General features: G+C 41.1%; 1 protein-coding gene across 1 annotated transcript in view; it reads right to left on the reverse strand.

The window, feature by feature from the left end:
* Positions 1-27361, reverse strand: part of LOC113022950 (contactin-3-like) — a 67341-nt gene that overhangs the window by 24928 nt on the left and 15052 nt on the right. Inside the window, exons 2-11 of the mRNA XM_026168919.1 lie at positions 24409-24544; positions 22151-22286; positions 10669-10844; positions 6397-6495; positions 3886-4089; positions 2680-2782; positions 2160-2344; positions 1590-1726; positions 870-999; positions 93-243 (exon numbers count right to left, since the gene is read on the reverse strand). Of these exons, the coding sequence (XP_026024704.1) occupies positions 93-243; positions 870-999; positions 1590-1726; positions 2160-2344; positions 2680-2782; positions 3886-4089; positions 6397-6495; positions 10669-10844; positions 22151-22286; positions 24409-24463 (1376 nt within the window). The 5' untranslated portion in view covers positions 24464-24544. The remainder of the gene's footprint in view (positions 1-92; positions 244-869; positions 1000-1589; positions 1727-2159; positions 2345-2679; positions 2783-3885; positions 4090-6396; positions 6496-10668; positions 10845-22150; positions 22287-24408; positions 24545-27361) is intronic.

The raw sequence follows: 27361 nt of genomic DNA on the forward strand, positions 1-27361 counted from the left end.
CCGCAAATGCCAAATGCACTATTGAAACAAGTCAGCTTGCAGTGAATGCGAATGAAAGCTGCCAGTAATATACACTTGGATTTTTATCCTACCTTTCAGTTCTCTGCAGGATTTCATTCCCTTTCTTCCACAAGCTAATTGCTGGGGGTGAGGCCTGAGGCTTGCATTCAAGAGTGACTTCGCTGCCTGAGCGAGCTTTTAGCAAGGCCCTTAGCGGACTTTTGGAGAAAGTAGGAGGTGAAGCTGCATGTAGGGGAACAGAGAAAGGTGTGAGATTAAAAAATATATATATGGGCAACCTGAACCTTTGCAGATCAACCGTGCTGTACTGAGATAAACTCTCCTTCAGCTTTCAGAGAAAGCAGCCTGAAATCTCAGCACAAAAGCCTACTGGTCTCAAAGCTCGCCATAGTCATCCCACCCTTCAGCTGCACATCCTTGAATACACCATTCACCTCAAGCATGTCATAAACTATTGTCTGCACTCATCAGTTTTTTGTTAGCCATTGTTAGGACACTCAAGTGTCATCACATGTATCAAGAGAGTTGAATTTCTTATTGAGCCAGTCAGATGGAAGTCATCAAAGCTTTGCAAATAAATCAATACCCTGTCTACATGAGAAGGCATGCACAATGCCACAAAACAATGCATTTGTAGTATCCAAATCAATACGTGAAATGACTGAAAGTAAAACGAGACACTCTATCAGATTCACATTTTTGCTGGCAAAGCCCATGGTGACATCAAATGCGTGCACAGACTGATTGCAGAGGTACGTTATAGCAGGCTGCTGGTTTTTATCTTAGGAGATGATCAAACGCATAGACAGATAAGCAGGATAAAAGCAGGAGGAGGGAGGCGATCTTACCTAACACCATTAGCTGGGCACTGGAATAAATAATTCCATGTTTGTTTTCAGCCACACACTGATACATCCCAGAATCGGAACGGTTTAACGAAGATATAGAAAGGGCCCCGTTTTCAATTTGTCCACGGCCCTGTGGAGGAAAGAGAAAGAGTCCTGCATATCCATCGCAAGGCCAGCCTATTATATCCAAAGGCACAACAGCAATTACTGCAACTCTGCATTTTATTAATCCTTTATTTATCCAGGTAAAAAATCTCATTGAGATTAAAAATATCATTTCCAAGAGAGACCTGGCACCTGCATATGGTAAGCTTGACATAGATGAGGAAGTGCAGTGGTGAAAACTATTTATCTGCTTCTTAAACACACCGAACAGAAAAATTGTTAACATAACTTATATTTCATGACCTTTCAGGATGATCATGATGATGATGACAGATCACATCATTTTTAACAGATAAAGTTGTCTCGGTGCTGCGTGGGGAGGGGATCGATGCTTTCTAAAGCATAGTCTGGCTTTAGAATAGCTAACGTCTGCATTAGCATACATTAGCTAACGTACCCATTAGCATACATTACTTATATACACACAGCATATTAACATTATTGCATTTACAATTTCTGGTACAGACCAGCTCAATTTTTTGTTATTAATTGGAAACTATTTAGAAACTAAGAAATTTTAGCCAGAAAGGAAAGAAATGTAACATATCTCCATACATCAGCCATCACTTGCTCCCCATTCTTCAGCCAGCTGTAGGATGGTTTAGGCTTTCCATTGGCCTTACATTCCCAGAAGAGGTTTCCCTCTATGGAAAGAGCTGTGTCCGCCATCGTCTGGAGCCAGTGAGGTTTAGCTTGGAATAAATGAAAAGGTTACCTATTCAAACATGCGTTTTAATTATAGAAGCACTGGATTAGTAAAGAATTGCATCAGGAATCATACAACCATAAAAGCAGCCTGGCATTAAAGCGTAAATTTAAATCAAATTTTAAACTTTACAAGTGGATTACCAGCATAATGAGAAACACGGGATGGTAAACAGATCTGAATATTAACTGGAAATGAATTTAAAGCCCCTGGAATAATAGCCATTTGTCATTTCTACCCTTAGCTTGTTCTGAAATTTCAACAACATTAAGCCTCAAACGTCCGCAGAAAAAGGTTTTATGTCGAGCAAATGGGATTCAAGCTGCTGGCCATCTGCATGTTTTCTGGACAACTGTGGATATATATGTTCCATTTGTCCCTCCACCTCACTGTCATTCGATTTGAAACGGCTCACTTACCGTGGAATGAAATACGGCCCCGTGCAGCATTTTTGCCTCTGCGATTCTCCGCCATGCACTCGTACGTCCCCGCATCCTCCTGCTGGAAATTAGGGATTTCCAGGACGGCATTTGAATTCTTCATTTTGACTTTGCTGGGGAAAGGGACGCCGCTCGTTCTCCTCCAGCTTATTTCTGGGACGGGGCTGTAAAAGAGAAACAAGAAGTTCCCAGGATTGTAACTGTCACTCGCTCTGATCAAAGTGTGATTAAGGACAGAAGGAAAAGTAGTTGTTAGAAAAAGTAAAAGCTTTGTGAATTCTCGTTCCCTGCAAATCAATCCGTGATTGCCAAGCTGTCGGATGCTCTTAAAAGAACTCTTACTTCTGCTCCCTTGTCTTTTTCATACGTTCATACGTATGGATTGATGAATCTGAGGATGAGTAATGCTAACGCTTGTGCATTCTTAAATCGTCTTGAGTAGCTGTAATTCATGCATGAATGTGTGTACCGTTTGTGTCCCAGGCATACAGTGACTTACTTTCCCAAAGCGAAGCATTCCAGTTTCACCGCTGATTCTTTCGCTGCTGGAACTGAATCGGGAAAATGGACTTCTATTTTGGGTTCATATTCACCCATTACTCCTACAAAAGGGAGACAATAGATGACAAGCTTTTTACATCAGTGATTAACAGCAGACTCACACGCACCGTGAATCAGGCAGAGAGAGAGCAATAACACAGCGGGGCAGCTAATGCAAAAGTTATGCATATGAATACAAAGTGACCAGTGAAGGCATTGTAAAAGAGGGGGGAGGGGGGGGGATTAAGAGGGGGGCTATAAAAGGACTTATTTAGCAGAGATTGATAACATTTGGCTATGTGACTTCATTCAGGAGTTTATTTACATTCACATCACCGGGACAGGTCAGTGACTTCCTTGCAGAGAGAGTAGCCTGCCCTTTATTATTAGCAATCACAACCTGGCAGTCTCTAAGTAAAAGCTGATTTGGGGTCCTCTTCATGTTTTCAGATTAAAAGTCAGAAAAGACTGTGATAAAGCTGACACACTCTCAGGAAAACATGCAAAATACGCAACTGCATCTTCCTCTGTACTTAGAATATATTTGTGGCATTTTGATAATAACACAACCTAAGAAGCCAGCTCATAAAAGCTTTGTGCTGCAGCTGGAATACAAAATGAAATTAGTGGCTTTTATGTAACTCTGTGCCACATTGTAAAAAGACAAGCTTTGGAATTCGTGTCTTTACTAATGGTTAACAACTCATCTGTTGCTGTCTTACGGCTCAGTTTTAGGCTGGTAATAATCCCGTTTGCTGTCCTTTCGATTTTTCTTGTTTGTAATAATGCACTTGTAATTGTTTGACAGTCACAGCTTTCTCATTTTATGTCATCAAAGCTTGTAAACAAATATTAATAGCATTAATAATTCATAAATGTTCCACATTCTTCAGCTGGAGGAGGATAAACACCAGCCAAATGGACTTTTCACAACCCAGCTATTATCTGTTGAGTGCGAAGCAGGTCCTACCACCTTGCTGGAGTACGATCAATTACCTGCTTTTATAATGAAATTAAAATGTGGAACTTAAATTATAACCTAGATCTTAACGAGCTGAAATCATGATGAATCCGGGAATGCAGCCTACAGGCAGAGAAGTCTGACAACAGATTAAAGCTGCATGGCATATGAGCATAAAGATGAAAGCCTGATTTTAGTGTTTACCATCGCTTCTGAGGACCAGTGGTGTGGGAGAGCTGAGGATCTTCTCCCTTGTGACAGTGTTGTTAACCACACAGGTGTAGTTGCCCACATCTGAGCGCTCCACTTTGGCGATGTACAGGCTTCCTGTCTCTTGAGAGATGAATCTCCGACTGTCTTGTTGGACAAAGTGAGGGTATTCATTGAAGATCCACGCAAATGTCAGCTCTAGAAGAGAAAGGAAGACAGTTGAACTATGCAGCAGCGGTCCACTTTCACACCTCGGCTGATTTCACACGTGTTAGTCGCATTGGCCCCCGCTGGAACAGCTGTATCAAAAGAACTCGGCTACGGCCTTAAAATGTGAGCGTATCATGTCATTTTCCTTCACTTATCTCAGTTTCCTTGGGAGGAGATACCAAGACTGGGTGACTGTAGCAGCTATCAGTGCAGAAAAAAAAAAGGAGAGCTAAGGAAAGGGAGCGAAACAAAATGGATTACAGCGCGTCAGTGACCCTCCCCTGGCACATGGCCTCCATTCCCTGGGTCCCTGAGCGCCTTAGTTCAGGGGTGGCACAGGCAAGTCAATGGTTGGATTGAGGGATGGATGGATTGGCACAAATATATGTTGTCATGCCCCTTTTCAAATGGTAGGTCTACCATAAGAAAGGAGAGACTTTCTGTGATGAATTACTGTGGCATTTTCTCAAAGAAAACACTGCAAAGACTTTCAAGAGTTAGGAGATGCTCTGTGTAATCAGCCACTTCAAAGGTAGTGGGCTCAGAGTCAAAAGGTGTACACAATGACTGTCAATCGCCCTGAGGGGGGAGCCCATAGATGGGATTGAGCGTCCGAGCTGGGTGCAGCGATGCAGATACAAAGCTGCCTCTGATTAGGCAAAAGCGGCAGCATAGTCAGCATAACCTGGAGCTGAACTATGTGTCTATAACGGGCAGTAATATCATTTTGCCAAGCAATTCTTTGTTAAGCGACAAAGAAAATACAACACAAGTGGTTTTACAGTACATGGAAGATAAAAGTGCCAAAAAAAAGCCCTTGGAGTAAACAAATGTCTAAGGTGGAGTACAATAACATCTGCTTGCAATGGTACTGTATTTAATTTTTCATAAATGGGTGTTGGGATAATGCATACGGAGGGGGAGGAAAAAGCTTGTGCAGAATTCAAAGCCAATGAAGTGTAATGAAAACTAAAGGGAATGCCTCTTACTGTAGGCATCAGATAAAGTTCAAGGTTATGTGGCACATCATCGCTTTCAAATTTTAAAAAGGAAAAGAGGGTGGAGAGAGGGGACAGCAGCGAGAGAGGGAGCCAGGAAGAGAGCAAAAGGGGAAAGAGGTAAGGAAGAAAAACAGGGACAACAGCCTTGCGCAGCTTTACTTTCATTCACTTCGGAAAATGCAGGAAAACACAGCTGTGATACGGTTACAACAGCCAACTGCATATAAACCTGTGTCAAAGAGAAAAGCTGTCAAACTGTATTTCACAGAGTACTTTGACCCATTATCCCAAAGACCAGCTGTACAATGCTGTGCTACAAACTGCTCGCTTGTGAAGGAAATTGGTTGTTCCACTGTGCAAGCTATTGTATCAAGAGGGTGACAAGCTAGGCAGCAGCCATTGTGTTTTGTTTTTTTTTAGTTTTCCGCAGACACTCAGAGCAGTCGGGCTGAGCAGCCCGTGTCTTTATCTCGTCTATTTGTAGCCTCTGCTTTATCAAATGCAATTTTAGACTCTCACTTGAACAATTAAAGCATCTTTTTTCTTGAATGTGTGGAGGTGCTTGAATATAAGGCTAACAGCCAACAGTGCTATGTTCGTTATTTTAGCCTAAATACTGTAAATAGTGTGAAGACAGAAGCCTGGCTCTGTGCGAAAACAAAACAAAGCAAACACCTCTTAGCTCCTCTGAAGCTCGCTAATTAGCATATTTATTTCTGTAAAGCTCAAGTGCAAAAAAAAAAAAAAAGAGAAATTGTGGTTTTATGAAGGTTATCATTCTGGCACCCTACCTCCTTTATAACCACAACATTTTATACAGACTAAGCAAATCATTATACTGTGGTAATGAGCTGCTTCAGAGGTGCCGTGGCCCAAATATTGTCATTTTTAGCCATCACCAAGCTAATTTCTTTCCTGTTTCCAGCTTTGTTTGAAGCTAGGCTAGCTAATTGCTGGCTTTAGCCTCACACAAGCAAGAAAAAGTATATTTATTTCCTAATTTAACTCTCAATGAAAGTAAATAAATATCTTTCTAATTTGAGAAACATGGCTTTAATTAAAAAAAAGAATCTGAATGAAGTGGAAAGAAAAGCACCCAAGTGCGGATGGCTTATAGGTGTTCTCAATAAACAACATTAAGATGATTACTAAGAGCATGTGCACACATTAATGGGTGTAAAACTGGATTACGTTTAAGAAAAGGCAGTAATTATTCATCAATGTTTGCAGTTTGCACTCAGTGGAGGTAATTCTTATGAGCTGTGTTTAAATAACAACAACATAGCAAACTTACCTCCAGAATGTGGCGGTGGTCCACATAAAAGAACCACTCCTTGGCCTTCACGCACATTGACAGCACTCCTCACTGATTGAGTTTTGAAGTTATCCAGGTCTGATGAGACAGAAAACATTGAAACAGAAGTGGGTGGCGGTTTAAAAGAATACGACTGACAGTCAGATTGACCAAAAAGTGTGATTCAAAGATTTTCTATATCCATGAGGGTTACTTTTAAAGAGATAGTTTTGAAAACGGGGGGCATAATTCTCCCCAAACTCCCTTCACAGAATCACTGAGCCATGTTTTTGATGCTACATTTTGAAGATTGGGACTTTATAGGGCATCATTGATTGCCCTGGGACACCTCATGACAGCCTCCAATACTTTCAAAGGCATCTGGTGTGCTGATGAAATAGACGGACCTGACTCTGTGACGTTTACCCTGCAACGCTGCACTTTAGGAAGAGATTAGGCTGAAATAAGATAAAACGAGCAGGGGAAAGAAGAAAATACTGTGCACAGACTGAACAAACACTGGTGAGCGCGCATGACAAATGACAGTTTGCAGTGCCAGCAGCAATAAGTAACATCATTATTAAATGTGGTGTAATCTTGCACTTAAAAGCATTAGCTTCCCCATCAATACTCTCAGCACAATCTATCCCCTTGCAAATGAATGAGCAGTTGCTGGCAGACAAAAACTAAACCTGGGATGATAAACCACCCCTGGCTTCATGACTGATGGAGGGAAGCTGCTGCAGTCCGCTCTGTACTCTGTCTGCACCCTCTGGCTAACAGCCTGGAGTAAGCCTTCCAAACACAAACAAAAGAAAGTCAGTGTGACCGATAAGGGAAATTAGGAGAAGGAAGATTATGGAGAGAAGTGGGACAGAGTGTTGGTAAGATTAATGAGCGGCTCTCTGATGACCGCAGTGAAATCAAACAGAGCCAAGTCACGGCAGGACACTTAGAAGGCCACAGGAGGAGATGGCTGACTTGAAATACAGACAGAGGCATCCTGATCTCACTAGGTTGTCTTTAGAAGAAATGTCAATAAGAGAGTCGATCTTCAAATGACATTTAGGATTCTCAGGAACCGTGTTGGAGCAAGAAACGTACAGTGGTACGTACTGATCAAATCTTTGGTAGATGTGCACTAAAACATTTATATAATGAATACGGACCTAGACTGTTTAATTCAACAAACGCATGGATTTTTTTTTCCCACAGTTGTGGCCAATTTCTGGATTATTTCTTCACAAATTAAGCAGGTAAAAGGACTAGAGCTGATTCCGAATGTGGCAATTACATTTGGAAGCTTTTTCTGTGAAACCGCATGTGGTCAAAGGAGCATGCAATTGGAAAAAAAAGGACCATCCTCAGGCTTTACAAACAAAGTGAATACATCAGAGAGATAGTGGGAACATTAGGGGGAGGCCAAATTAACAGTTTGGGACATTCCGAGAGAAAAGAATGAGTTCATCAACATAAAAAGGCCTGGATGTCTGCTGAAAACAACCGCAGGATCCTTTCCATGGCGAAAAGCCCCTTCACTATTCAGCTCAGGAGGTTGGTGTTTCTCTTCCAATTCAATCATAAAACCAAGACTTTGTGAGAGAAAACACAAAAGTGATGAGTAAAATACTGATCGGTCTCAAAAATAGAAAGGCCTGATTGGATCTTACCAAATCAGCTGAAACTAAGATCAGCCTTTATCAAAATAAGGTAGGTAAAAACTGTGAAGACCATCCCGAGCACACAACATCCTGTGTAAAACACAGCGAGGGCAGTGTGATGCAAAGACACTGTTCTCACTGACAGAAGACAGAAGCAGCTGGATTCATTCTGAAGTGAACAGTTCTGCTCTTACGGCTCAGATTCACATAAATGCAGCAAAATATTTAGAGACTCAAAACCAACTCAGGAGTGTCTGAAGCCAAATAAGTGCAGTTATGCAATGTCTGAGCCAATCACCTGTCCCCAGTCTTATTGAGTTGCTTATCACTTGCTGAAGATGAAATTTTAAGTTAGACCCACAAAGTAGCATCTGAAGATGTGTGAAAAAAGTGAAAAGCATTAATCAGAAATTCATTCTTCCTTAGCTACTGGTGAGAGGCACGTACCCTGCCTCTTACCAGTAGCAAAGTATTACAAATGAGCATCAACTACAACTACATTAGACACCTGAAAATATGCACATATTGGAAAGTGCAACTGTAACCACTAAACAAAAAGAACAAAAATTGTGGCAAGGTTCAGACATTTATGGATGCAACTGCTCAACAAGCCTGGCAACAGCTGTTTATAATAATAATGGCAGGACCTTTAGAAGCAGGGGAAGGTGAATCAGAGGTTTACTAATAATTACTTAGTGAAAGAGAAACAGATGGCGCCTCTTCTTAAAAAACTGCACAGAGACGGGTGAAGATGAAGCTGGACTCGGTGCTGGAGGGGATGTGCTTCTTTCTTTGCTGGGAAAAAGAATAATGGGCTTCACTGGAGTGAACTGACCACACACTGTAACTCTGAAAGCTAAAGGCCAAACTCACTGTAGCTTCAGTGATTCCTTTGTAAGCAGAATCAGTCTTTGCCATACGAGAATGGCTTGCCTAGAGATTACAGAGTGACCATTACAGCTCGACGATGATTGGTCTGGGCAACGGCGGCGCCATAGAGACATTCCCTGTTATATATTGTGTCCTACTGAGCTCTTGAGTAAGCTCCTTTACCTGCTACTCAGGCACTACAGCACTGGTCTCTAAGCATATGACGTACTATTTTTCCAAAGCTTCTGGTAAAATTGTACCCAGTGACACAATTTCTATCTCTGTCTGCACCAGCATTGCTTTAAAAAACGTCTGACAAGGAAAGAAACATGACAATGTGACAAGTTGTAAAGAAGCCAGCAGTTTATTCTGACTGTTTAAATAATAGGAACAGCTGTGTCACATTCTGACTGTCAGGAGAGAATCAAGCAATGGTCAGTGAGTCTTGTATGCCAATTTTCACAGCGTGACTCTTTCTTAGCCCCTGTGAATGTATGTAATGCGTAAAAAATCAACTCTGCAGAAAAATAAAATCTATCCTATCATCAAACGTAAGGAGCTTGTATTATTTTTTAAGCCACAGCTCTTCCAAAGACTGAAACAGGAAAATAACTGCTGCAGATCCCCTTCTGCTAATATGTAATTCATGAAATACAGATATAAAGAGACAATGGTAATTCAAACCACTGGGTTTGAGACCTGTGTGATCATATAAGTGGCCTTTTTTTTCTGAATTCCCAGATCTCATAAATGAGTTTGACCTTGGTTGTATGAAAGCAGACTTTTTAAATCACAGTATTTTAAATTAATTTGGAACATTTTTTTACATTGTAAAAATGAGCTGTGGGAGGATATGCTTACAGTGGTTGCAGCTGAATTGTGAAGGCTAAGCAAAGCAAAAGAAAGCACGACATTTCTATCTTAGGGCAGTAGCCTCATTACATGGAAAAACTGAATATCAGCCTTGCTGATCTTCTAGACCTCCCTCACTGTGCATTAGGCAAGACAATAAATGTCAAGCAGTTCTCCTCTTCACCCAGTCCCCACGAGTGAGATTCATTACTGAGCTGTAGGGATAATGGCAGTCCATCTCCTGAGAGGAAGTGAAAGGCTCTCTATCCTTGGGACATGATCAATAGTCAGGAGGCCTGATCAAGAGAGGAGAGGTGCCTCTACACTGCCTGTCTGGAAGGTGGGACCACAACCAACAGCATCACTTCTCAGCCCCTTTTGTCTTCGCAGGCTGCTATAGCAGCAGTCCTGCTACTGTCTGATCCACTTACAGTCTTCTGCGCATATTACACATAAAGAAGTAGCTGGTGATTGCATAGACACAAAGACCTCTTAAGCGTTAGTTGTGTTTGTCCGCTTTAAAGTCTGTATCACAGAGGCTTGCACTTGGTGAAATATGAGGCAGTTTGGATGGAGCATAGATGCTGTCAGAGCTGGAACCGCTAATGAGAATCAATGGAGTTCAGAAGCAGTCAGAAGCTTCCTCACCCACTGTGTTTGTTGTATCTGACATTTCATTCGATTACCATTTCCCCTCTTGAAAATCTATTCCCAGGCAATCTAAATGAGAAATCGTAATAGTAAATGAAAAAAAAAGAAGGAAGGCCTGGGCTGCAAGCATATTACCCTCATGTCAGGCTGTCAGACAGCAGATACAAAGAGATGCTAGAATGTCATAAGTGTGTCAGAACCATGCCAGGAATGTGTTAGCAATTGTAGGATCACTTACATGCAAATTGAAGGCTGGCTCTGCGGCTGAGTATGGACCCCCACGTGTTGAAAGCTGTGCACTGGTACACCCCGGTGTCTTGGTCCTTGTCCAGGTTGCTAATGATCAGGCTGCCCCCAGACATGTGACGCCGGTAGTCATTCCCAAGATCAATGAGTGTTCCGTTTAGTGACCATCTGGAAAAACGCAAACACAATCAGTAGCTGAGCCCCCTGGAGATGAACACTCGCAGCGTTTATCGATTTGATCAGTCCGCCCACATCATGCTGCGAGGATAAAAGGTGAGCAATAAGACCAGGGCCCTGTATTATTAATGCAGAAATGCGAACAGCTTTTGCAGCGAGTTAGGAACAAAGAAAGCATTTCTTGTCACTTTAGACTTCAGTAGACTTCAGTTTGACTTCATTTAAGGATTCTGTTTTGCTGTTAATTTAGGCAAATTTCCAAAACCCAGCAAATCATCTGTGGTGAATATTGATTTTCTCCTAGTTGCATGAAGAAGTGGATTTTATTTCATCTCATTTTTAATTACCTCCACAGAGGAGGATTGGTACGCTTTAAAAGTCTGCGAGCCAGATGTCTGGAAAGAAAAAAGGTTTGCTTTTCTGATGTTTGCTTAAAATCTTATCTGGACATGTGAAAAAGGTGAACAAAACAAAAACAAACATACTGACGTCCTCACCTTGGCATGCAGTATAAAGTACTGGTCATGTGATATTTGGTCAAATCAGATTACCCTGACAAAGCACTGACATAAATACCTGCACTTAGACTGCGTTCCTTGTTTAAGATTTAGTTTCCATAATTTAAAGATGCAATGAAACATTATCAAGTAATCAATGGCAAAGTAACTGTAAAATAATATAATTAAATACTTTTCTCACATGTCATCTGGATTTACAGCTACTTTTTATGGTATTAAATGATCCTGATTACAGGTAAGTCATACCTTTCCCACTGTGAAGATATCTATGTATCTATACTGCTATATTTACTTCTGTTCAAAGTATATGCACAACTTCATAAAGCAGCCATCGTGGCTGTAGACATTGGAGTTTTTGTAGCGTAGATGTAAATGAAAAAGAAATACTATGACTGTATGCCTACAATGTGTGCAATCTGATGCAAATTGAAATATAAATGGAAAATAAAATGTGTAAACATTTTGTGGTTGGAGAATTACAAATGTAAAGGTCTGTGCGGCTCTGGCAGATTTATGCATTCTTTGAGTGCTTTCTAATTAGTTTTCTGTTTGTGCTTTTGTGTTTCTGACTTATTGCTTTCTGACACTTTCATATTGCATTGTCTACAGACCATTTCCTTCAAAGAAAGGTCACGAGACACTCTGTCATGCAAACAGAATTCAGGAAGTGACAGCTATTAATCACAGCTACCATCAGAGAGGAAACACTGAATAATGTTCACGCTGAATAATAAAAACACTTCATATGTATTTCACTGGATTTCAAGGAGATGCAAAACTCCTATACGGTACAGAGCATCACAGAGCGTTAACACTGATAAAAAAATCAGAGTTCCTCAAACTATTTTAGAAGTAAAGAAATATTTTAATGCCATGTGTAATGCTGCCTTTGCAACAGGACTGTAAAATGACAATTCCAGTGACATGGGGGGAAAAAAAATCAATATACATCTGTTCCTTCCTAGGCAAACTAGCAGGCAGTTAGGATGATGCCTCATATATTCCTAAAGCCATTCGTGGTTCTCCCCAGTTTCCTCCCTGACAGATTACAAAAGACGAAGCTGTCTTTCATCTCGTAGCCTGTATTATCATCTAACAGTCTGTGCCCGTCACTTAATCTGACTGATTTTGTCACTGTTCCAACAATATTACTTTTAAATGTCCTGAACTTGAAAAAGCTCAGGTTTCCAAGAATATATCTGACAGCACAGGCGTTCAAAATAAAACACTACCATTTCACTATTTGCTCATGATGTCCCTTTATGCCTCCATTTGAATTCTCCACTGTCCAATTCTTCCTCTGTTTGTGCCAAAGGGAGGATTATTGTATGTGCGAGAGGAGGTTAAATGGCAAAGGATGAGAAGCTAGTCAGACTTGCAGCAACCCAGCATGATTGAACTTAATGGGAAAGGAAGGTGGGTAGCCTGGACAGATCACACACCCATGGAGCAGACAGCGATGGTGCCTCTGCTCCACCAACACAATCAGTAGGCCACCCACCCACTTGTGCTGCACAAACATCTGAGACAAGCTTTGATATTAGCAGACCTGGGGAACCTTTTTTTTTGTATGGGATTCATAGATAAGGAAATATCAACAAGGGCAAAAGGGATGCTGACTTCTTGTAAGCACAGTCTTGTGTAACATGTGCTGTCCTTTAGTCATTGCAGGATGCAGCTATGCCAGTGTTTGCCATTACTGTCCAATTTTGAGCTAAATAATGAGCCCGCTCTTGCAACTTTTCCCATGGTGACAGTGTAAGCTCTGAAAACATATGAAAGAACATCCACATAACACGCTGTGCAAAACATCTCTATAGACCCAACCAGTCTGCACTGCTTTACATCAAAGGGACAAGAAAGTAGAAATGTACCTATCTCTTAATGGAGTGCTCTGTCACAGCTTTGTGGGCCTCGGATGTGCACATAGTGAGATTTTCCACTTTCACCTGTTAAATTTATTTTACAGTTTATTTGAATTTTATTTCATTTGAGAAAATGTGACAGACGTCTCAGTCTCACCTGCTTTCTGCAGAATTCCTGCATGTAGTACCTGATAATCAATGCGTGCATTTCCCTCATCACTTACTTATTTACATACATTCATTCAGTCACCATTCAAAATCAGTGATCACTCTATTTTATAGACAATTCAGATCATGCCCATCAAAAATGTGTCTGTATAATATACAATCATTTTTAGAAAGTCTGAATTTTATTAGTGATTAATAAATTTACTGATGCTTTGTATATTCGATATTTTTAACTACCGACTATTTAAATGTAGACTGTGTTACACTGCATTTTGTTATTGACAATGGCTTTTACAGATGTTTTTGTACTTTACCTTATTGAACTCTTCCAAATGATGACATCAAGTTGTCAGGAAAGATCAAAATTGCATCACTTACATAAATAAATGTTCTAATTTGTACATTAACAAATCTATAGTTTCTAACTTATAAAAGCATAAGAAAAATGAATGTTTCAGCTTTTTAAAATTAAAGGCAGTTAGTCTTTAACACATAAAAGTACACATAAACTAGGACCAAGAGTTTTTAATGTTATTAACTCAATAATGACAGTTAAATTATGAGTCTTACTTTCCATATGTGTGAATGAACCGTCATCACATGTATAATAAACGTGTCTGCAGTTTCCAATAATCAATCAGATTGACAATTTTAGATTATTAATAAAAGCTTTTACACATATTAGCTGTCATAAATGTAAGGTGTTTGTAAAAGCTCAACATTTTGCAAAGGTGTTGCGTTTTATCACAAAATGTATCCATTAATAAACGGTTTTAAATAAAAAAATACATCATTCATATGGATGTTATTAAGTATCAATATAAGAGATAATATAATATAAGTGAACTATGGGTTCATGCTGTCAAATAAACTGGGAGCAAAAGTTCTCTCAGAGTAAGTCACTGAAAAAGACAAAAAAATGTTCAAGTCTTCAGTTTCAAATTCTAGTAAGTGATTTGTTATGGGTTCTTACAGTAATCTGTATCTGTCAGTGATAATAGGTTGTTATAAATGGATTTAAAGGAGAAGATGAATTACAGAGAGTCATGCTGAAAGAGGGTTTTTTTTCTTCCCAACCTGGCAACTCAATAAAACACTTAAACTCTTTTACTGCATCAGTAAAAGAGTTTGGCAAGCCAGAGTTCTTAATGTTAGTGCGCTGAGTGAAACACACTGAATCCAACACCACATCAGGCAGAGAGGAGCTTACAGTAAGTCACAGAGAGAGAGTCCAGGAGAACAGTCCTATTTGCTGCGGTGTGCTGCAGGCACAGACTGAGCTGAGCATGCTCTGAATGAACTCCTCGTGACCTTGAGGTTCACATCAATTTTGCATGAGGTCTCCTCGTCAAATAGACCGGGGACGATACTGCACCACTGGCTCACCTGGCTTTCCTTGAGGCCAGACACCCACAGAGACAGCAGTGACCACCGAGACCACATGCAGTTCACACATACACAATTGCACGGGTTAGGAGCTGAGAATGGAAATTCAACTGCTGACCAGGGTACTCTCTGCTATTATATTTAGCAGGCTATTGCTGCTGCCTTTTAATAAAATGGTGTTCATTTTGCTGTCAAGCCAAACGTAAGAACGTAACACCACAGACAGACTTAAAATCGCCCTGTATCAGTGTCGCTTTGCTGTGCAAAATCCTGTGAGCTTAGCGATATATTAGTAGATACAGATAATATAGCATGAATACTCGTGCAGCGCGATCAAAGTCCACATATGCAGAATTAACCTGCGCCTAAGACCACATCGCTGCACTCTCTCTCAGTTCATCCATTTGTTTTTGAAATGATTTTGCAAGCCCGAGGCTCAGAGAATTTTCTCAGCCTATAAAAGAGCATGTAACTCTCTAAAAGATAAAAATCGATTCTATTTGTTACAGTTTCTCGATTCGGTGCCGTTATCTGTGACTGAATTCTAATCACACCCTCCTAGTTCTACGCGTGTCCCTGTTACCCCGTTCCAACTGGTAAACAAAGGTAGAGTCGTGCATCTGCCCGAAGTCGCATTACATGATAGCAGACCCCAACCTAAGCACTTTTTTTATTCCCCTTTTCCAATCACTACTGTGCCCTTGATTCTGTGTTACGGCAGATTCATAGTAAACACAGTGACAGGTGTATTCATAAAGCAGCGCCCTGAGCCCCGGAGTGTGCTCTGGCGCTACGCTGGACTATTTGTCAACTGAAAAACTGTCAGGGTTCCCGTTCATATATTCACCGTGTAGGCGAGGTGAAGGTGGAACGGCGCGCTGAAAACAAAATCAGGCGTTATGAAGCCAGCTAGCGACAATAACTCACTGGGATTATGAGCATAAACACAAATGACAACGAGGCATTCTCATTTTATCATATCTGCCACATATGTGTAAGTTCTATTTAAATCAACCACACAGATTTTTTTTTTCCAACTCATTCAGTCCTGTGTTAGAAGAATAATCCACCTCTACATGACTGCTAAATTTCACCAATCTGTCTGTTTTCAGTATATTACAGGAGAAAATATGTCAGGAAGTGTTTATTTTTAGATTTTGTCATCCTTGCCTTCCTCACTTAGTGGTTTCCTTCCATTTTCTGTAATGCCAGTCCGCATTCTGCTCTGCTGGGTCTTTTCTGTGATGGATTTTTCCATGTGTGACTGTTGAGCATCCGTGCAAACTGACAACAGCACGAAGGCTCAAAAGCACTTTCTCTCATGACTGACACTACAACACTGAGAGTTGCTGCTAATGATTTACCCCAAATTACAGGAGTGAGCCGGGTGACACCAAACATTTTCTTCTTTCTGTCAGTTTTGTGTGTTACGAGTATTTTGTGTCCATCCAACGACAGATGGATCTTATTCCTCCGTGCAGCAGAGCTCCTCTGTTGTCAGACATCTATTAAAAACGCATCAGTGACCCACATCGATGCACTGAGTGACACGTTCCTTTATGACTGGGAACATGGGTACTGCTGTTTACTTTGAATCGATCCACAATCCCGCTGCCATAAATGCACACGTGCTCGCCAAAGCTGTACTCATCCCCTGCTGAAAATGGTCTTGAACAAATGAGGTGTTTACTCTTGTTTAGTCAACCTTTCCGGTGCCCAGCTGTTTCGGGAAATTACTGAGCTATTCTTAAAAACCAGAACTGTAAATTTGAGAGCCTTTTTATTTAACATTTACAGACTCAGCAAGAGCCACTGGGCTTTGGTTGAGAGGTGCATAAGAAAGGAAAATCAGATTGTATTCAGAGATGGACAAACGGAGTGCTTGTTTTGGTCTCTTTAGAATTTCTAGACTCTGAAGAAAAAATACAAGTTCTTGTTCTAAGTTGCTGTGGCATACTGGTCTTTTACCAGCATAGTGCCTTATGTAAATATGGTCTACACCAGCGGTCCCCAACCCCTGGGACACTGGTCTGTGAGTCGTTTGGTACTGGGCCGCGAGAGTTGAGGCTCAGGTGTGACATTTATGGTTCTCGGGGTTTTTATCGGGTTTAACTCGGTTTCCCCCGTATTGTAGCTGTGTGTCTTATTTTGAAAGAAATATTTACGTGTTACCATAGCAACCAGAGAGCATTAAGGGGCAGAGAGGAGGATGTTACTCTCAATGTTGTTGGCGCATTTCAGGAGGACGCTGCTAATAAAGTTACACAGTTACACAGTGAATTCGCATTTATTATTATTATTATTATATTTACAGAATACCACAGTTTTTGTCTTGGTCGTATCATTTTATTTTGTTGTATTTATCCGCAACACCTTAAAGGCCGGTCTGTGAAAATATTGTCTGACATTAAACCGGTCTGTGGCGCAAAAAAGGTTGGGGACCGCTGGTCTACGCCACTGGTTCCAATATACTGTACTGAGCCACACAAGTGTCATCGGAGGTCAGTTGGGTGGGACCTTTTGACTATATTCTGTAATTGCAATATAAAACTGTAGAAAATATAATTTATTAATATCAACTTCAAGCAGTTATTGGAGGATGTGAAAAAAAAAAGTGACACATCAAAGGCCCCGACTAACTAACAGTGAGGAGGTTAATGAGGAGGAAATTGGAAACCACCAATAACCGCCAGTGAAGAGGACCCATGACCTAAAGAAACCAGGGGGGGAAGAAGTGTCAGTATGACACTCTGGTGAAAGCTGCCTGTCTTACGGGGTCAACAATAGCCCTCAGCCTGACTGTGTCATGTGTCAAGAGAAGTTGGCTAATGTTAAGATGGTGCCAAGTAAGTCCCTTCTAACAGAAACTTGGCCTATTTTAAGAGAGCGCTAGATCAGAAGAGAAGCAGAAAGAAGATTCGTCGGATTGTGTGAAAGTGTCTGATAAGGTGATGAAGGCGAGGTACATCCTTGCATAGAAACTGCAGGTGACACGCGAAGCTGCCAAAGGTGTCTCATCTGATAATACAATAAAGAAAACACAAACAACAACAGATGACATGTCAGATGACGCAGAGGCTACTTTTTGGCTTGGACTGTTCACTCTATATTAAACCTGCTATAGATTTCTACCACATTGTGCACATCTGGCCTCCGCGAATAAAGTGAAAGTGAAATTGATTCGGGTAATATCTGATTCATAATTGATCATTTTAAAAGCGCTAAATGTCCTCAGGTGTTTTCCAGTGCCATGCGAGATGCTGAAAAGCCGAAATACCTAATACTAATCGAAAAGACAAACTCACTGCTACAAACACATTCGAGGCTCGCTCATGAGGGTTAACAACATCATCATTTCTGGCAAATTCAATACTGTGTGGCCCAATTTTCTGTATGGATATTAGACCAAATTGATGGAATTTCCTTAATAGCTAGAGTAACTGAGGAAATTAAGTGCTCTGAATGTAATACCCTCTCTCGCTTGGCATATCTAATTATATAAATACTATTCATTGGCAGTGTGTAGGCTTGTGCATATAGTTTATGCCCAGTCTGCTGAAAGTCACAGCATGACCACTTCCTAAAGGCATTTCTTTCAGCTTACATTTAGGACGTTTTGAGCTTCTAATTTCAGTGTTGGTGAAATAAATTGCAAAGAATTTACGCTTTCTATTTTATCACCAGGACAAAAAGAAAAAAAAGTCCTCTCCTTGCCCGAAGGGAAACAAGTCAAGGACAATCAGTGTCACAAAAACTGATGCAACCCAAATAAAGCTCAAAAATGACTCTTTCTTCAAAGTAACATTAAGGGCAAAAATCTAGTGTCTTTAAAAGCATTATCAAAAATGTCAATCCACAGTGGTCAGAGTATGCTTACTCAAACATCAATTTTTCCTTTTAAACCTCGTTTCACATTATTTATTAATACGCGATGGCAGTGACTCCGAGAGCTACTGACCTAGATGAAATTGGACAACGTGAGATATCTGTGTTGTTTTTGTTCTACAAACAGAAGTGGAGTGGTTTGAAACACAGAAAAATTAGCGAACGACAGATACTGCAGAAAATGAGAAGCCACACAAGGCCTCGCCAGCGAGGTAGGGTAGAGTTAAGCAGGAAATGCATTTGAAATCAGAGAAATAATAAAAAAAAAAGGGCAATAAAAATGACTTTTTATCAGCAAAACTCCTGAACATGTGGGCGGTGTATATCTTCAATATCGTAGGGTGATATTACCCACCAAGCACCAACTGTCCACGGCTGTTGTTTTGTGGGCTTAAATTGATCAACCAGTCATAGCTGTATTGAGTCATAGTTCCTGAAAACTGGGCTGCCTTTCATGCAGTGTAATTTTGCCCAAATTAAGAACTACATTAAAAAGAACAGAACCCCATGTAATTTGGTTGAAAAGTGAAAGGGGGAAAAAAGAAGTTGTTTCAACTGCCTGAAAACAGAGCTTTGCACCTATCAATGTCTTTTCAGGGACTGTTCACCAAGATTTTGCTGGTGCAGGTAATAACTGATATTAGCATATTACAGACAGCAGTACAATTCATTAGTTACATCTTGCTGGTACTGGGACCCCTTTTTGCATTCAGAACTACCTTAATTCTTCATGGGATACATTGAACAAAGTGCTGGAAACTCTTCTTAGAGATTTTGCTTCATGCTGACAGGATACCATCACATAGTCGATGCAGATTTGTAGACTGCACAGCCATGTTGGACATGATGTCATCTTTGTGACATGACACGTTATTTCGTTGGAAGCAGCGTTCATAACATTGGTACACTGTGGTCATAAAAGGATCTATATGGTAAGCAACAGCACTCAGGTAAGCTGTGGTGTTTAAACAATACTCAGTTGATACTGAAGGGCTGGGGAAATATATCCCCATGTTATCACAAAACCACAACCAGCCTGAACCACTCATGCACAGCAGGAAGGCCATGCCTTCATCTTTTTTAAATCACAATTCCAACCCTGCCATCCAAATGTTGCAGCAGAAATCTAGACTCATCAGACCAGGCAATGTTTTTCCAGTCTTCTGTTGTTCAGCTGTGGCCTTAAATGTCCTGTTCTTAGCTGACAGCAGTGACATCCAATATGGTCTTCTCCTGCTGCAGCCCATCTGCTTCATGTTTCAATGTACTGTGCTCTTATGCATACCTTGTAACAAGTGGTGATCAACTCATCCCTTCCTATCAACTCACAGCAGATCTGAGTAGTTTCTTCTGACCTCTGGCATCAACAAGGTATTTTTTCACAGAGAACTGCCGCTCACTATATATTTTCTCTTTATTGGACCATTCTCTGTAAATCCTAGATATGGCTGTGTGGAAAAACCCCACTAGTGCAGCAGTTTATGAAATACTTAGACCTGCCCATCCGGCACCAACAACCATGCCACGTTCAAAGTCACTTAAATCACCTTCCTTGCCCATTCTCATGTTTAGATTGAACTTCAGTGTGTCTACCTGCCTGAGCACATGTTGTTGCTATGTGATTGGGTAGTTAGATACTTGCATTAAGAAACAGTTAAAGTAAGCAGTGAGTGTTTGCTCTTCAGTATTTGCTGATAGGAAAACTTACATAACAAAAATGTTGCTTGGAGTAATTAAGACATTGTGTCATCACATTGTCTGCACTACGCTCTGTACTCTCGCCACTTCTGAGAAGGCGGTTCATTTGCTTAGTAGTTTGTTAAATACTTTCCTTCAAAGTTTATAACCAAAGATGCCATAACTTTCCCTTTTCAGTATACTAAAATACTAATCCTGTACAAGTTTTTATTTTTTTTAGAAATATATAAAGAATGTTGACATACTGATATTACAATTGATATTACCCATAAAAAATCAGTATTAGAAAACACACCTGTATCAATCAGGCTTAAACATTATGAATGACCACTGTATCACAGACACACACACAGTTACTTCATAAACACTGTTACTACCCGTTTGGCCCAGTTGGGTCAGAACAACCTAAAAGTTACATGAATAACAAAATATTACCTTGCGACAAAGCTATCGCTAACCTGTTAGCAAACTTGCCACACTAGCAGCTACATTAGCATTCTTTTGTAGTTGTATTACTATGATTCCCGAGAAATTAAACTCCTAACCCTGTTTTAGTCCTCTTAGCCTTTGTTTTATATCTATGACAAATAGATCTGGCATGTTGCTAAATGTTAAAGGCTATGTCCATTGACTGTGGTGCTAGCTAGTAGCGTAAACCTAAGTTGTGGGTGTCTGCCACTACAAATGAGTCCTTTCACATAACACACTGTCATATGAGCCACTGTTCACTTAAAATATTGATTAGAGCAGCTTTAAAATGAGGATACACTCTTGCAGTGAGAATCTGTGTATATCCACTCCTCTAATATTACATGATACCTCTGCTTGCTCAGCTAGAGAACAAACTGCGGATCATCCTGACAACAATGGCATTTCCTACTGCTGCAAAGAGCCCCAAAGAGAAAACCTCTCAAACAACACAAGTGAATGTCAGAAAGGCTTTAAGTTGCGGGTGAGATAATGCAAGTGATGGTTTTGCCTTCATCCCAGCTCAGGTTGCACAACATGTACAGTGATACCCCCCCGCTGCTCTGCCTGAACCATGTTTTCAGTGCACGCACATTATAGGAAATGTAAGCGTTTAACAGAATGTCACTCACAAGGTTACTGCCTCTATCCTCTGCTTGCTGTGCATCTACATGGTGCTGACCAAGCTCTGAAACACAATCTACCACAAAAAAAACAACACAGCCAGCTGCCATTTTCAAGCCGGGCTCCCTGCACCGCCAGGGAATAGCCACAGAGATATCAAAGGATCTGCAGTGCAAATGAGTCGCTCAAATCTCCTTTTCTCTCCTAATGATTTCTTAAGCCGTGCACCATATTATAAATCGCCAGCTTCATTTCGCACCATGCCTTAAATCTTATCATTAATAAGGTTAACCTCACTCGTATCTTAGGTGTTAGCATATTCATCAACCACAGTGGCGGCTCCATGACTCCAACTCCACATCATAGCTCAGGCCAAAAACAGATAAGCTTTTTTTTTTCAATTAGAAACAGATGCTCAATTAAGCAGTTGCTCTTTGAAGCTTGTCTCCTTGTTGGATGGCACCTTATCTCTCTCTCGAGCATTTATGTCCAGAAAACGTTGTTCTCTAACAAATCGATAGCATCCAACACTATTGGGACTGTCTTTGATTTCTGTGGAAGCAGCAATGAAGGTTCACAAGCAATTAAGCCGGATTGGATTTTCAGCACGCGACGCAGACGTGGAGCACGGAGCAGGTAGACAGCTGAGGCTTGTGGGGAATGGCACTTTGATGTGGTAATTTACCTGTACTGTGGAGGAGGGCTCCCCTCTGCCTCACACGTAATGGTAGCCTGGTGGTCTGGGGAGTTGATTGGTAAAATGAGGTCACTTGGCTCCGTCCTCCATCTTGGCCCTTGAAATATGACATCCTCTGTACAGGCTGTAGAAAGGGGAGAAAGTCTATGGTTGTACAAGCTAGAAAATTTGTCTCTTTGACCTTAAGAGAAAATACTGGAAGAAGCACAATCTCTGTGAGGGCAAATAGTTAATCTTGCAGAAATACAGGAACCTTCTGACACTCAGTGTATATTACTTTTTCAATATACTCTATGCAGTATATTACCTCCTATTCTCTGAGCAGTACCTCACTTTACAAAGAAGAATGCATTAGGACACTCCTCGTGATGTGTTGTGTACATTATTTGCTTATCTTGCTGCAAGGAGAGTAAATCCTACTTACCCATGTTAGGCATTAACAGCTAATGCTGACATATTTGTTATCTGTTCCTCTGTGTGCTACTGCATTTTTCAGATGAGTGTGACACTTGGAATAATGAGGAAAAGAGCAATGGCCGAGGCACTTATGCGAATTCACTCAAGTTCTACACACTAGGCCAGTTTTCCATAAGGCCCTGCTTCATTCTGTCATTTTATCTTTGTGACAAATCATTATATTGTAGCCGGATGTGATTATGCGAGTAAATAAAAATCCTGGAAAATATGTCACCTACTGCTTTGATTGCAATATTTAGCTGGCTAAGAGATTTGTGAGTTCTAGCGAGTCAAACAGAGCTCGCTGACTGATATAACTAAAGTGAGGTGGTTGTTAATTACTTGCCAGGAACAGCTGAATACAGTGCAGGGACTTAAGTTAAGCGCCTAAGTCAACAACAGTTAATGCAGAGAGCCCGTTTTCACATATTCCCCCAGTAATTAACGATGGCTTGGGTATGACTGGGTTGATAAATAAAGCGAGGCGTTGTATTTTCGGAACATCTACGCCATGTTACTCATGCATGTTAATTGAGGCCATAAGGATGCGCTCATCTGCCAGCAGCCAAAAATGAAAGGATGTTGAACACAATCTGGTGCTAAAGCAGAGTCAACAGACGGCCAGTGTAGGCCTAATTAATATCCTACTGGTAACAGATTGTGGCACGTGGCTAGCAGTTCTACATGTGGTTTTAATCGGCGAAAATGTGTCAAGGAATCAAAACAGGTTGAGTAACGAGGCAGGGCGGTGAGTCACGGCTGCTCTCGGCAGTGCTTTGGGAACACAGGGAAGAAGGACTTGGAGAAATCCGGAGGTGAAATTAGGGATGAAAAGCATCACGTTTCAAAACAATTGCTGCCGAATGATCTATCAACAAATGATGGTAGCGTGAGCGAATGCAGGAGTGAATTCATTCATCCCACAGGCTAACAACACAGGTGTGAGTTTATTCCGTGTGGCTGCTTCATTGTCCCAGAACGGAGAACCAAGACAGCACCTCGCTTCACATGTCATTAATGATTGTTATCGGCCGCAGCGACTGCCGAGACGCTCCCGGTGCGTGATGACAACACCGAATAAGAACTAGCACCTACAGGCCCTGTTAAAAAAACTCGTCCGCTAGCAAGGTGAGGCTGCTTGGATTTCGCTCCTTTGGGTGCAGGGCTGTGAATTACCCATGAGCCAATTTGAATAACATTCATTGGGATTTACAATGTCATTTGAACAAGGGTTGACATTCTGAGTCTCTGTGCTTCTGCTGTAGAATCCCAGGTGGCTGCACAAGGGCAGAATGAGGCGCGGTGGCAAGTAGATTGTGCTAAAATGTGAGTCTGGATTCACTGTATTGGATCCTGATAATGATCGGGACAGGCCATAAACAGGAATAGGATTGGACTCCCAGATGTCCCTGACGGGGTAGTGAAAACGTGCAGTGGGCACACCGCTCTAGGGAATGGTGAAGGACATCATGCTGGAACACTGTACATATAATGACTGTGGTTTAATTAGTGTAACCTTTTTTTGGTCAGAAGATTTTTCTAAGGTTACTTGCAAATGCTCAGCTATTTCCTCTTAGTGAGACTAAAGTATATCCACATTTTATTTTAAAAAAAAACACTGCTGTGAGAATGTAAAAAAAAAAAAAAAAAATGCAAAAAGAACATAAGAAGACTGTACTTTAATGCACACACATTAAAAATGAGTCTTTCTCAGGAGAGGTTTTGTGGTGACATAAACCATAACAACATGTGCAGTGAGACTCAGATACAATACGTGTAAAATACCTTACCTGCAAGGCATCCGGTGATTGATAGCAGAACAATTTGTTTCCATGGTAGCATCATCTTTAGTTGCCGAGGGCTAAGTAGACTCTCATCCAATTGCTTGTGAATGGAATGCTCTCGCTTGAATACAAGAGTTTTAATCTGAAGGGAAAGTAATAATGGATGTGATTAAAATATGACATTTTGATCCAAATACGACAAGCATTCAACAGCAAAAAAACCAAAAAACCAAAAAGAAAACACGATTACATCACTGCTAACTTCCATAATTGGTTCCTATTATTTTTGAGTTACTCACTGTAAAGTGAATGTTGAGGAAGTGAGGAAATGCAGCAGCAGACAAAAACCTGAGGATACAACCCAGCTGTGAGAGGGTTTTTTTTTCTCTCTCAGGTGGCGCAGAAGAAGAAGAGGAAGAAGAAGAGAAACAGCTGCTAAATGGGCATGTTTTCTTTTACTGTGCGTGTTTCTCATCCCGCCTAACAAGCTCAATTCTGCTGCTTTAAAGAGAAGTGAGGAAGGAAATGATTGACCTCAAAAGACACATCTCTCTCCCAATTTGACTATTAATAGGAGCTGGCAGACTGTGTACCAGCACTCCACAAAATGCTATTTCGTACTTTAACAAAGACTTTGGTGGCCGACTGAATGTAAGCAAAGTGACTGTTTTCATTTCTGTATACATAAATCAAATTTCCTTCGATCAACAAGAAAAACATGAGAAATACATGAGTGCCACACACTGAAACTGTGAAAACAAGACTGACAGTAGAGGACAGACGTGTGCCATCCTATTGCCTTACCCTAACTAGATGCTTAATAATTGATAAGTCTGTGAAGGTTCTCAGTCATCCAGGTCATCGTAGTCAAAGGAGCTTGCAAAGAAAAGCGTCTGGACTTCTTTAAGTTGCTTGAAGACGTTTCACCTCTCATCTGAGAAGCTTCTTCAGTTCTAAGGTCAAATGGTGGAGAGTCCCAGATATAAACCTAGTGGGAGTAACCCCCCACAGAGGGACAACAGGACCCCCTGATGATCCTCTAATCGCCTGAGCCAAGGTGCGAAACTGGGTGTGGGTCCCAATCAGCCAGAGTTTCGAGTGTGTTCATTGTGAAACCTGGCCCCACCTTATCATGCGAATTCCTGAGGTCAGATGGCCCAGGATGTGAGTGGGCGTTAAGGCGTCTGGGAAGGGATCTCAAAACTGGATTATAGATGGCAGACAGTTGGTGTCGTAAACCACCGCCTCTGTTCAAAGATGGTCGCTCACAGTGGACATAAATGGCTTCTTTCACTCCTCTTTCAAACCATCTGTCCAAAATGTGAACATTGGCATCCTCGAAAGAGTGTCCTTTATCCTTAAGATGCAGATGGACTGCTGAGTCTTGTCCTGTGGAGGTGGCTCTTCTGTGTTGTGCCATGCGCTTGTGAAGTGGCTGTTTGGTCTCTCTAATGTAGAGGTCTGGGCACTCCTCGCTGCACTGTACAGCATACACCACATTGTTAAGTTTGTGTTTTGGCGTTTTGTCTTTCGGGTGAACCAGTTTTTGTCTGAGCGTGTTGCTGGGTCTGAAATGCACTGGGATGTCATGCTTGGAGAAAACTCTCCTGAGTTTCTCTGATACACCGGCTACATAGGGGATGACAATGTTGTTGCGTCTGTCCTTCTTATCCTCCCTCGCTGGTGTCTGGTCTTCTTTTCTGTGCCTCTTTGCTGACTTTAAGAACGCCCATTTAGGATAGCCGCACGTTTTGAGTGCTTCCTTTACATGTGTGTGTTCCTTCTTTTTTCCTTCAGGCTTAGAGGGAACATGTTCTGCCCGGTGGTGTAGGGTCCTAATTACTCCAACTCAGCAGTCCATCTGCATCTTAAGGATAAAGGACACTCTTTCGAGGATGCCAATGTTCACATTTTGGACAGAGAGGACAGATGGTTTGAAAGAGGAGTGAAAGAAGCCATCTATGCCCACTGTGAGCGACCATCTTTGAACAGAGGCGGGGGTTTACGACACCAACTGTCTGCCATCTAAAATCCAGTTTTGAGATCCCTTCCCAGACGCCTTAACGCCCACTCACATCCTGGGCCATCTGACCTCAGGAATTCGCATGATAAGGTGGGGCCAGGTTTCACAATGAACACACTCGAAACTCTGGCTGATTGGGACCCACACCCAGTTTCACACCTTGGCTCAGGCGATTAGAGGATCATCAGGGGGTCCTTTTGTCCCTCTGTGGGGGGTTACTCCCACTAGGTTTATATCTGGGACTCTCCACCATTTGACCTTAGAACTGAAGAAGCTTCTCGGATGAGAGGTGAAACGTCTTCAAGCAACTTAAAGAAGTCCAGACGCTTTTCTTTGCAAGCTCCTTTGAATAATTGATAAGCCAACATTTTGTCTTGTAGATGTGTGATGTCTGGAGTTACTATGGAATAGCAATTAATAACATTAGTTAGTTAGGTAGACTTAATTAGTTAGTCAGTAAGGCTTGTTCATTTCTTGGGCTTGTATTGATTTTTAATGGTATTCACACTTCGGTTTACCTTTTAGTTGCCTGCTTAGCAACTCTACTTGTGATGTTCAGTTTTTAGGGGCTTAAAAAAATCTATGGGCAGGACATAATGATATTAAACTCAGTAAGGTACACTTCTCTCTACAGCGAGTGAGCTTTTTGTCACAGCTATGTGCTGTTTAGATGAGAGGAGAGAAACACCCTTCAACCATGTTATTTGTTGATGTTGTGTAATTTGTCCACCAGAGGGCAGTCTGCAACTTCCATATTGGCAACTTGCTTGTTTGTTGAAAATGCTCATAAAAAATAAATAAATACAAAAAGAGCAATCGGTGACTTCTTGTAACAATAAAATAAGTTGTTTTTTTATAACCCTCAAATAGCTACACATATTAAATGTTAAATAAATCTGTTCAGGTTCTGTGCCCCTGAGCAAAAAAAAGTTATCA

The sequence above is a fragment of the Astatotilapia calliptera genome, chromosome 5 (genome assembly GCF_900246225.1).
Source record: "Astatotilapia calliptera chromosome 5, fAstCal1.2, whole genome shotgun sequence".
NCBI lineage: Eukaryota > Metazoa > Chordata > Actinopteri > Cichliformes > Cichlidae > Astatotilapia > Astatotilapia calliptera.